Consider the following 12185-nt stretch of genomic DNA (forward strand, 5'->3'; position numbering starts at 1 on the left):
TTACCCAAGTTCCCCCAGTAGGAACGTTTTGCAAAACTTTAATAAGAGAGCAGATATCACAACCAAGATATGGACATTGACACAATCCGTTCATTTGATGTAGATTTCCCCAGTTTTACTTGTACGTATTTGTGTGTATGTGTGTATTTATTTCTGTACTATTTTATCACTTGTAACTAGTGTGTCCAGGCAAGACAGCGGACATTTCCATCCCCACAGGTACCCCTCCCACTGCCCTTCTATAGCCATCCTCCCCTCCTTCCCACCCTTACCCCATCCCTCACCCCGTGCAGCTGCTGATCTGTTCTCTACTTCTAACATGTTGTCCTGTCAAAACTGTTACATAAATGGAATCATACAGCGCCCAAGGTTTGTGATTGGCTTTTTTCCATTCGGCATAGTTCTCCAGAGATGCACTGTACCATTAGTCATTCCTTTTTCTTACTGAGTAGTATTCTATGGTGTTCCCTTTATTTAACCATTTGCCTGTTGGAGAACATCCAGATTGTTCCCTGTTTTTCGCTATGATGACTAAAGCTTCTGTGACCATTATTGTACAGGTTTTTGTGTGAACATAGTTCTCATTTCTGAGGGATAAACACCCGTGGTGCAGTCCTAGGTTGTACAGTAATTACATGTTTATTTTCATGAGAAAGCGTCCAACTGTTTTCCTGCGGGGCTGTACTAACTTACATTCCTACCAGAAATGTGTGGGCACTCCAGTTTCTCTGCATCCTTGCCAGCATTTAGAGTTATGACTATTTTTTATTTTTAGTTCCTCTGATGGGTGTGTGCGTCCCTGACGGCCAGTGATGTTGACCATCTTCCCACGTGCTAATTTGCCATCTCTATATCCTCCCCAGTGAAATATCTGCTCATATCTGTTGGCCATTTTTCTAATTGGGTTGTTTGAGGGTTTTTTTGGTTTTGTTTTGTTTTTTACTGTTGAGTTTGGAGCATTATTTATATACTCTAGATGCTAGACCTTTGTTGGAAATGCAGTTTGCAAATATTTTCTCCCACTTCTTAGCTGCTCTTTTCATCCTAGCAACAGAGTCTTTCACAGTGCCCAGGTTTGAATTTCGGTGAAGTCCAGTTTATCAGTTTTTCCTTTTTAGGCTGTGCTTTTGATGTAAAGCTTGTGTTTTTTACCACTGTGCCCACTGTTTCCTGGAGCCTGAAGAAGAGAGATCTTATTCTGGGGATGGGAAGGGAGTAGGCTTGTTTGTGAGGTTCTAAAGCAGGGTTAGGACCAACAGGAAGCCTCTGGAAACAAGTAAATTCTAGCTCGCTACCAGAACAAAACTTTGAAGGCCACTGCTTAGAGGATAAAGTGTGTTAGGTGTGAGTGCCCTGTCATCTGAGATCAAGCAAAGTCTTGCTGGTATCCGTGTGGAGTCCTAGAAGGAATCCAAGCTGCAGATGGGGCGTGGGTGACTATATCCTTTATGCTCCCCTCTAATTCTAAGAATCTAGAAGAGTAGCATTTGAATTATCTCTGCCTGACCTGGCATGTCTAACATTTGCAGAGACCCCAGAGACCATCCGGGTTGATACATTTAGAAAGGCTTTCAATGGCCCTCTGGCCTGTCTCTAGTTTGGGGCAGGTTGAGCCAGACTCAACAGGAGGTAGCCAGTGAAGCCAGCAGGTCTGTGGTTGTCCTGCCTACGAGTAGAGTACACAGTGGCCAAAGGCTTAAAGGGCCCAGGCTCACGGGATGGGGCCTATTCCTCGATCTCTGTCCTCATCTTGGGGGCCAGCCACCTGGCTGCCTGCCCCACCTCCACCCCAGCAGCCTCATCTTCATTCAGACCATCAAGGAGAATCCCTTTCCTTGCAGCACTTATGAGACTTAATTACCGATGGCAAGGTCCTTTGAGGCCTTGGATGAAAGGGATGGGAGCAGTGGAAGGCTTGATTAGGCATGTAGAACTCTGGGCACAATTAGCTCCATGAGAGACTGGCCCAGCCTTTATCTGTCTCCAGTTCTGTGTGACTTACAGCAGCTAATTATTGAAATAAAAATTGCCTGACCACCCAGCTGCTGGAAAGAGGGCCCTAATATCTATTAAGTCTGCCTTTAATTATTGGAAATGGTGGCAGCTTTAGGCAGTGAGGGTTTTCCCGTCATTATGGGCCTTTCTCTCGACCTCTTTGAGGCTTGAGTACACTGAGATGTAAGTGAAATTCTGCCACAGCCACCTCTTTCTCCAATGCTTTGCAACTGGACATCCCTTTCCGGGATACCTTTGCTAACAAGCTTTGTCTGCTGCAAGGATCCTCCTTGACTCCTCCCCAAGGGGCTTTGCAATCATTACACCTTACGGAAATCTGAGCCCTTGACAGAGTACTTTGAGTTCCATTGTGTGTGTGTGTGTGTGTGTACATAAAAGCAGTCCTCAGGCATGGCTTACTTGTGACCCCCATACCACTGCCATTTGCAGAAGAGAAAACTGAGGTCAGAAAGGGAAACATGGCTTTTGACTTGCTGGGGTGGCTGTCACCAAGTCACAGCCGCCCTCGAGCTCCTCCTTTCTCTGGACATAGAGTCATGGGCGGCTCAAGGAGGGCACAAGCAGTCACTGTCTTCCCAAATCTGGGGGGCTCCTGTGGGTTGGAGGGAGTTAGTGTTAAAACTAAGAGACTCGCTGGTGTTCTCCAGCTCTCCCTTTCAGAGTGGGGGCCTAACTCCGGAGCCCCAGGTAATTATAGGTTTTAAGCCTTGTGCACAGCAGGGGATGTGCGATTAATCAGCGCAACCATATCTCCCCTCCCTCTGATTATCTCATAATGGGGGCCCAGAATAAGCCCATAGAAAATCCGAAGTCTGTGCAGGGCCCTTGCACACTTTTTGCAGAGAATTAGCACTCTAATAAAACCTGGGTTAGGGGCTTGACCCTTGAGTGGGGTTTCCAGGGAGAAGGAGCAGGCCCTTTCCTAGGGGAGCTGAGGGGCGGAACAGACCGTTTCTCAAGGTCCATGAGGGAGCTGAGTCACAGCACACAGCCAGAGCCCCTGAGGCTAGGTAGGGTGCGCTTCCCAGAAAGCCACATGGAGTGGAGCTGCCCAGGGGGTGCAAAAGAGGGGTGCATGGGGGACCAAGGGGTTCCCAGGGGTTCTAGCCAACCCCATGTGAGAGGCATGTGGATGAACATGAGCACACTCCTTTCCCTGTCCCCCGGTCACCTCCTGAGCAGCTGTTGGGCCTCGGCTCAGGTATCACCTCCTTCAGGCCTCCCTGCTCCCGTCCCCGACTCTGCCCCTGAGGGTCTCTGTCAGGAGCTCTTTTGTGTTCACTGTGCTGGAACCACCTGTAAATGTGTCTGTCCCTCTCACTGTGTCTGTTCCAACTCCTTGCCCCTAGACCTCACCCTTAGAAAGCCTTGTGGGATGGGAAAGAGGGAATGAGGCTGGATAAAGCCCGTGAAAGCTCGCTGGGAAGGTGAGGACTTGAAAATCTTAGAAGAGGGGCGCCTGGGTGGCTCAGTCATTAAGCATCTGCCTTCGGCTCAGGTCATAATCCCAGAGTCCTGGGATCAAGCCCCGCATCGGGCTTCCTGCTCAGCCAGGAGCCTGCTTTCTCCCTCTCCGGCTCCCGCTCCTGCTGCTTGTGTTCCCTCTCTAGCTGTCTCTCTCTCTGTATCAGATAAAGAAATAAAATCTTAAAAAAAAAAAAAGAAAAGAAAATCTTAGAAGAGATCTTCAGCCTGATGAGAAGACCCAAGGACACACAGACAAGCCCATCTTCTAGAAGGGCTATTGCTGGGACAAAGGCCCTGGACTTCTTTCCTGGGACCCCAAGGAGTAGAGCTGAGGCCTTTGGAAGGAAGCTAAAAGAAGTTTCGGCTCCATGTCCGGAAGCACAGTCAAAGCTTTCCCTGATGGCAGTGAGGTCCCCAGCTTTGGAGGTGGTCAACCACTTGGGGATGCCACAGAGGGGATTCGGACATCCGATGGGGCATGAACCAGCTGACCTTTAATGGTACTTTCTATCTGAAGATAGTAAATGCCATATTTTCTGACTCTAAGAGGTCCCCATTTATAAAGGGGAATCATTGGCTGGTAAGTAGCTTCAGGAGGGGAAGAATCTGGGTTGGAGGAATCAGGAAAACACAGCCCTTATACTCCCTCCTGTGGGTTGAGGACCTATTGTGTCCCGGGTCCTGTGCACACTCAGCCCTCTTGGGGGGTCTAGGCAGCTATGGCGGGAGCTCTCTGAGCTCAGGGTCAGAGGATGGTGCCCATACAGCAGCCTCCTGCCCTTTGATACCTGGCCTATGACGGGCCCTCCAAAAGGGCGAGATGGCACATGTAGGCAGTGGTACTATCTGTCACCTGCTTGCCAGCCGCTGATTAGGGATGTCCCAGTAGCTGAGTGGGGCACACGGCCACACTCCACCAGGTTCCTAAGAAAGCCCTTTTTTTTGGCCCCCAGCACGGTCTGGGGCCGCTTCGAAAAGGAGGTATAAAAGCAGTCCTCCCAAAAAGGCCCGGTTAGGTGCTAACCAGCTTCATCGAAGAAATTAATACTGCTAAAAAAACACAATGAAAAAGCAAATAGAACATCTAAAGAAATTAAAATAAGAGATGACCTGGGTGGGAAGCAGTATAGATTATGACTAAAAGCTTGAGCCTTGGGGTCGTATAGACCCAGGTTTGAATCCTGGCTCTGCTACCTCCCTGCTGTGGCCCTCTGGGCAAGGGACCTGACTGGTTGGAATCCCAGGGTTCTCCTGTGTCAAATAAGGGCGGTTTGGGGGTATGGTGAGGATAAAATGAGGTCATGCTACGAAGACCTTGCCCTTAGCCACCATTATTGTAATCACTGTCACTGTTTTGAAGAGCAAGAGAGTCCCTAAAATGATAGGGCCAGAGAAATGTGCTCTGGGTACCAAAACAGAGAACACAGACTTGGAACCAGGGCTCCCAGATTCCAGTCTTGGCATATTGTATGAACTTAGGCATCACTTTGCTACTCTGAGCTTCCGTTTCCAAATCTGTGAAGTGGGGATGATCGTGCCTAGTCCTCTGGTGGCACATAGCCCAACACAGCATAGATGTCCCCTCCGCCTCTGGCATCCCCCTTCATATCACACACATCCCTGGAGTTTAAAGCAAAGGCCTTGCAAGACCAAACCCTGAAGGACTAAGGAAAGTAAAAATTTATGATGATTTTATGCACATATACACAAACAGATAATGCCCGGGACTTATATTTTGTAGAACACATTTTAGCTCTGAAATATTTATGGGCCCTTCTTGACACACAAAGAACTAAAAATATCACCATGTGCTTATGTTCAGGAAAACTTATAAAACTTCAGTCCAGTAGGAATTCAGTCAATTTCCTGGTTCATCTCTGGCTGTTTCTAGGTTGGGAGGAAACCCAGGGTGGTAACCGCCCCCGTTTCCCCGAGGGCTTGGGCAGCGGCAGAGGTCACTCGGCAGTGCTGTACGTCTGTTCGAGTCTCCCCGCCAGTGCTCTGGGCCCCTGCCCCTCATAAATGTTGCTGGAGCCCACGTGAAGGACCCAACTTTGCTTCTTGAGTTTCTCCCCACACACCAAAAGCTTTGTTTTCCCCCATCTCCCCTTGTCCCGCAGGCCCAACGCCTGTGCCGTCTTCCAGGCCAGCTCCTGGCCCCAGCCCCATCCGGGCCTCTGAAACCCAGCTGGAGGACACGCTCCCCCGGGACCTCCCATCCAGGCTCTGCCACAGGCTAGTTTGCATCCTCCTGTCACTGGGATGACGACTGTTCGTGGAAATGGCTTTTTTTCCACCAGGCTGCTCACTCCTCCTCTCCCAGCCTTTCTCGGCAACCCTTCCCTCTCCCTCGAGGCTGGACTCAGGGAATAACTGGGTCTCTCCCTTGTCCCAGTTCTCTTGTACCTCCAACTTCCATCCATGCTGTGATCAGAACGGTGCTTTTCAAACTGTAGGTTGGCAACCCATCCATAATCCTATTTTAGTGGAGTAGAATAAGATAGAAAGTGTCAGGTGCTACCCTTGAGGAAAGATTAGGCATAGTTTCTGAAATGCTTGTTTTAGTTAGAAATTTGTAGATGTATGTATTTTCTGGATGGTGAAACGTATTTTTACTGTAGGTCAGAGAAAATGGAAAGTCAGATCTAGATTTCTTTTCTCTCCTTACCTCCAAATGGTCTGGCCTAGCTCACTTTTTTTTTTTTTTTAAGATTTTATTATTTATTTGACAGAGAGAGAGAGAGCATAAGCTGGTGGAGCGGCAGGCAGAGGGAGAGGGAGAAGCAGGCTCTCTGCTGAGCAGGGAGCCCGATGTGGGGCTCGATCCTAGGACCCTGGGATCATGACCTGAGCTGAAGGCAGACGCTTAATCGACTGAGCCACACAGGCACCCCTGGCCTAGCTCACTTCTACTTGACATTTTTGGGTCATAGTTTAGATGTCACTTTCTCTGGCCAATGGTCCCTGATCTTCTCTCCACCTTTGGCCCATCTGGCCTGGGTTAGGGGTCCCTGTGGTCCTTCCCCTGCCTCTCTCCCTGTCTGATTTGCCCATGTTCTAGAAGCTCCAAGAAGTAGGAAGCTCATTTGTCTTGTCCACTGATGCCTCACACAAGGCTTGGCACAGCAGGGTAGGAACTCAGTGTTGGAGAGAAGAGGCGGGGTGGGAAGAGGGTCCTGGGGGAGGGAGGGAACAAGAGGGCCTGGTGTGTTACGTCTGTGCATCTTCTGCAGCACTTAGGACAGAAAAGGTACTTAGCCATTACTTACTAAATGAATTAACCTATGGTATGAGGTGTATAATACCTTTCATGAGGTTTAAACATTTCCTTCTGATTCAAATCTAGGCCCTGACATTTGGAAGCTACGGGATCTAGAGCAAGTCCCTTAATCTCTTTAAGCTCATCATCTCATTTGTACAATAAGAGTAAATAAGAGAAAATATAAAAGAGGATCTATCTAACCTGCACAATTGTTGTAGAGATTAAGAATAGTATGTACAAAATACCCAGCACACGAGTAGGGGTTTGATAAATGGTGGCTGTTTTATTGTGATTACCTCTTTTCCTATCTGAGATCATCCCCTGATCACCATCCCCAACCCGGGCCTCCCCACATTCACGGACCTGTTCAAACTTTCCAGGTCTCTCGGAGCCCAGCTCCGTATAAAAGAAAAAAGCCTAAAATGTAGATTTTAGAGTCAGCTACCGACTGTGTGAATTTGACCAACCACCCGGGTCGTGTCGCCCGCTCTCTGAAATGATAAATGACCAGAGCTCTTACAGGTCAGTGTGGAAAGCCCTGCATACAGGGCTTGATGCATCTGTGTTTCTTCCCTTCTCCTGTCCGGGGCCCATTCTCCTTCCCCAGAGAGAAGCCAAGAATGATACCCATGTCCACATCAGGAGACACGTGTAGAACCGCAGGTCATGCTCATCAAAGCACCCATGGTTGCCCCTGGGCCTGACACCCTGGAGAGAGAGCTCCCATCCTGCTCATCTCCGGGCCCAGTGCCCAGCACAGGTCTGTCTGGAGTGGGCTTTGGGAATGAACTCCTCCCTGAAGGCACCTTCATGGTGCCCGGGCTTCACCCAGAGAAGAGTTTCAGCCAGCCACAGCTCGGGAGCAGGCTGGAGTCTCACACATGCTCTGTGTGTGCAGTTACAGGATTTGTGGTTCAGAAATAGCAACACGTCGATAATGATGACCATGATGACGCTGAGAGTAGTCCTTCTCCAATCCCTTATGCCTACAGATATAAGGTACATTGTAGTTCACGAAGCATCTAACAAAGGCAACACCTGACTTGCCAGAGCCCCATAGCCATGGGGTGGCTGGAGAAGGACCGTGGAGCTCGTTCCATCACAGTGCGTGGTGGAGGGCTGTGGGAAGGATGGTCGATGGATCCGGCTCTTGATCCACTTCTTGACTGTGTGGCTTTAAGCCAGTTACTTAACTTCTGTAAGCCTCGGGTTCTCTTTATCGTTAAGAGGGACCGCTACAGTGTGGGATGGTGAGTACTAAATGAGATCACCTAACACAAGCACTTCGCCCAGCGTCGGGCCTGCAGTAAGCCCCGAGTAAGCAGGAGCTGTGGGTTTATTACTCTGATGATGATGGGTCCCGATGATTACTGAAAGTCAACCAGATAGTAAGGGGTCAGGATCCCCCAGGAAACAGGATCCGCTCCAGATGCTTTAAATGAACCCACTTTAATGAAGGGACAGAAGTGTGGGCAGGTGAGGAGAGCCAGTCAGGATGGTGAGACACCCAGGGTCTAGTGGTGGCAGGAAACGGGGACCAAGCCCCACCCCCTGGGCGTGGACAGGTGAGCGCAGGGAAGGATGTTGAAAGAGGCCTGGAAGAGGGGCCACCTGGCATCCGATGAGCAGGCAAAGGACTACAAGGCAGGGAGAGAGCAGAGAAGCAGCACTGCCCCCTCTTGCCTACACCCTCCTGCCCCATCTCCCTCAGGTGCCTCCCTCAGGTGAACCCAGTGAAACAGGGATGTGGAAGCTCAGTGACAGTCAAGAGAGATGATCAGCAGCTCTGAGGGACAGAAACAGAGGGTGTGCATCTGGGAGAAGCTAGGTGCTCTGCGAGCTGTGGGAAGGGGCAGAGGGAGGGTCAGGAAGGTCAGGCTAATGGACTTTGGGGTGTGGGGAACCCCTGGTAAGCAGGGTAGGGAGGGACTGACATGTTTACACATGAACGTGTATGGGGTGCCTTGCTGCCCAGCCCACAGAGGAGGGTCGAGGTGGGTGGGTCCAAGCCAGTCCCTTCCCCAGCATTCCTCCGTCCTCCCGCCAGGTCTCCGAGTCACTGGACTGCGGACCCTCGCTCCTGGGGGAGCTCTTCTCCACTATCACTTCTTGCGTCCCAGCCTCTTCCTCCTCTATTAAATGCCAAGCCAAGTGTGAACCGTGACCGACCTCCTTCTCTTAAAAAAAAATATACTGTTTACTGGATTACTATATTAAACCTAAAACAGAAAAAATAAAATAAAATAAAAAGGGAATGGGAGCAAGGCAAATGCTCTCCCTGCCTCTGCTTTGTGACAGGGAAGCCGTGGGTTTCAGGGCTGTGTTCTTAATAATTCGTAGTTACTGAGCCTTTGCCTTGGAGACAGTGCCTTCGGTCAGCAGGCTCACACTGATAAGAAGACATAGTCATCCACCAATTTAACAGCCTCAAATGTGTCTCGGCCTCATTAACATATGTTTCCGAGGGGATGTTCCTTCTCCAATTATAACTGACACTTAGCTGGAGCCTTCTGAAGTGGGCCTTTTACAAATAAAATGTGGGTTTTTTCTGATGATAATAATGGCTAGCATTTATTGAGCACCCATTATGTATTAGTGACAGTATCTCCCAGGGGCGTGTATTAACTCATTTCATTCTCAGAACAACCCTAAGAGGCTGGTACTGTCTTACAGATGAGGAAGCTGAAGCACAGAGAGGTTAAATAACTTGTCCTGGGTCACACCGCTGCTAAATAAACGGTGGACACATACTTCAAATATAGACTTCTTTTGAAATTTTAAGAAGAATGCATCTAAGCAATGCCTTCAGTTCAATTTTAGATGTACCTAAGTCAAACTACCAATATTTTATACCACCTGACGATTGGTAAGAAGTAAAAAAGTAGCTGTTGTAATTTTATTCTTTCATTCATTTAGCACACATTTCATGAGCTCTGGATGCCAGGCCTGTCCTCAAGGAACTGCAGTCAAGGGCAGAGGCCGACGTGGATACACACCATCCAGTTACCTGGATGTACAATGATAAATCAACAGGCACAGAGATAGAGAGGCCGCAGAATTAATGTCCAGGAAAGTTGCAAGTGGCTCAGTGAGAAGGAAGTGAGTTGGGCCAGATCAAAGAATAGCCTTCCATTTTGACCAAGACACTGGAATTTATCCCGAAGCCTCCACAGAGCTGCTACGGAGGCGTAAGCAGGGCAGCGGCGTGATCTGGGCTTAGGAGATTTATGTGGCATAGCCTACAGAGCCAAAATCGAGTGGTTGTACCCATGTGCCGAGTTCAACCCCTGGGTCAGGATGATGGCTCCACCAATCAAGAGCCATGTAACCTTGAGCAGTATACTTAACCTCACAATTTCCCATCTGTAATTTGCAGATAATCATCATACCTATATTACGGAATAGAAGTAAGGATTAAAATAGTATCACATATAATATTAGTGAAAGTAAATACTCAATAAGTATTAGTTACTACAGTATGTTGGCTCTTATTGTGAAACCATTATTGATATTATGAATTATTAGTCACAGTGGCCAACATTACTATAGTGCTTACTCTAGATTATCATCACCATTATTGTCACTCGGGGGGATGGGCTGGAGGTAAAGGGCCAGAGGTCACAGAGGCTAGGTGACAGTCGCCATACATCCTCATTCAAATTAGACCAGAAAAGTGCTTTGGGTCAAAAGCTACTACTGGGTCAATTTAGGGAGTTATAATCAGCCTTTTTTAAAAAGTGAACGAGAATGAAATAGGAAATATCAGAGTACGTTGCTCATCATTGCAGTCACTTCGGTTTTGTGAATCTTTTTTCCATTTTATACACATAAACACACGCATTCACATACATATATATACGTATCCAGCCACAATGTATGATGCTTTTCAAATTATGGATTGCAGGCAAGAAGGTTTTACAGACCCTGGGGTAGAAAGTATTATCACCGGTCTTCCCTCCAGCCCTGCCCCTCAGGTGCTCAGCCAGTGCCAGGAGGCTGAAGGTTAAGAAGCCAGAGGTCAGAACTGTGGGTTTGGGCCCCAGTAAGATGATTTGATTTCTGTGTATCCTAGGTCAGTTTCGAACTAATTTCCAGGGGCATTTTGAGAACTAGGTCCCAAAAAGTATCACCTACACATCTTGATTGTCTCTAGTTGCAACCCCAAGGCATTGTCAGTCTACTAATGTTGGCTTGGTTACTGATGCACCCTGTGGCCTTGACTCAGGGTCACTGTTGCTCCATGTATAAAATGGGAGTTAAAATAGTTGTCTTATATGCTTTATGGTTATTATGGGGCACCAGTAAAATCAGAAATGTTTGCACTCTGAATCATGGAAAACACATACAAGGAAGTCTACAGTAGACACTTGGGATCCATGATGAATCCCAAAGACGCCAAGTGGTAACCTCAGACCATTCTTCGGCTGAGTAAAGAGATGGAGCTTTCCAGGTTAGAACATATGGGCCCATTTGCTCATAGCTCAAAGAGAGCTCTTTAAGGAGATGAACAGAGTTTGCTGTGGAGTGCAGGCTGAGACCTGCCCTGGAGGGGGTCTTGGGGAGGAAGAGATTTACGTCAATTTATATTTACGCCAGTGCCTGAGCATGGTCATTTATTTCACAAATTCTTAGGGAGCCCCTGCTCTGTGTCAGGCCCTGTCCCAGCTGGGGACATGATGGGAACAATCTCATGATTCCCATGTAGAGGGATTACGGAAATCAGTGTCCCCTGGTCTTTGATGCCGACTTCCTTGCTACCCATCACTGGAAGAGAGGCTGAGGCATCTTCCTGGTGGGCAGGCGGAGTAGCAGGAGGGGCCAGGATTCATCATCAGGGGCCCTGAGGCAGGGCCCCCTCTGCTTGTGTGTGGCCAGCGGAACGGCGCCCGCCCCCCTCCAAGTCTGAAGTCCCTCCTCCCCAGCCTCGCGGGGCCAGTCAGGTCCAGGATAGGCTGCGGTATTGCCTTTGCATCCTGGGGCCCGAGCTCACGCCCTGTCTTTGGTTCCCCGGCTCCAGACCGCTCGGCGCTGCGTGCCGCGAGGACCCCGTTCGTGGATGTGGAGGAGCGCGGGCCGGAGGCCATGGACGCGAAGGAGAGAAAGCCGTACCGCTCGCTGACCCGGCGCCGCGACGCCGAGCGCCGCTACACCAGCTCGTCGGCGGACAGCGAGGAGGGCAAGGCTCCGCAGAAGTCCTACAGCTCCAGCGAGACCCTGAAGGCCTTCGACCAGGACGCGCGCCTGGCCTATGGCGGCCGCGTCAAGGACACGGTGCCGCAGGAGGCCGAGGAGTTCTGCCGCGCAGGTGAGCGCGGCCAGGGGCGGGGCTGGGGCAGGTGAGCACCTGGGTGCGTGGGCCCGTGAGCAGGCAGGCGGGCTGGACGCGGGTCAGCGCCGGGCCTCGGCTCTTTTGGCGCCTGGATCTGGACGGAGCCTGCCT

At 49.6% G+C, this 12185-nt stretch overlaps 1 protein-coding gene across 11 annotated transcripts in view; it reads left to right on the top strand.

Annotated features, from left to right (window-relative positions):
• Positions 1 to 12185, top strand: part of TENM4 (teneurin transmembrane protein 4) — a 719612-nt gene that overhangs the window by 328323 nt on the left and 379104 nt on the right. For all 11 annotated transcript variants that reach the window (XM_064576841.1, XM_064576836.1, XM_064576846.1 and 8 more), the window contains one exon: positions 11763 to 12050. In XM_064576841.1, the coding sequence (XP_064432911.1) occupies positions 11828 to 12050 (223 nt within the window). In that variant the 5' untranslated portion in view covers positions 11763 to 11827. The remainder of the gene's footprint in view (positions 1 to 11762; positions 12051 to 12185) is intronic.

Source organism: Mirounga angustirostris, unplaced genomic scaffold (genome assembly GCF_029215605.1).
Source record: "Mirounga angustirostris isolate CCGP_5_RB_7025 unplaced genomic scaffold, mMirAng1.0.hap1 SCAF_13, whole genome shotgun sequence".
In the NCBI taxonomy this organism is placed as follows: domain Eukaryota; kingdom Metazoa; phylum Chordata; class Mammalia; order Carnivora; family Phocidae; genus Mirounga; species Mirounga angustirostris.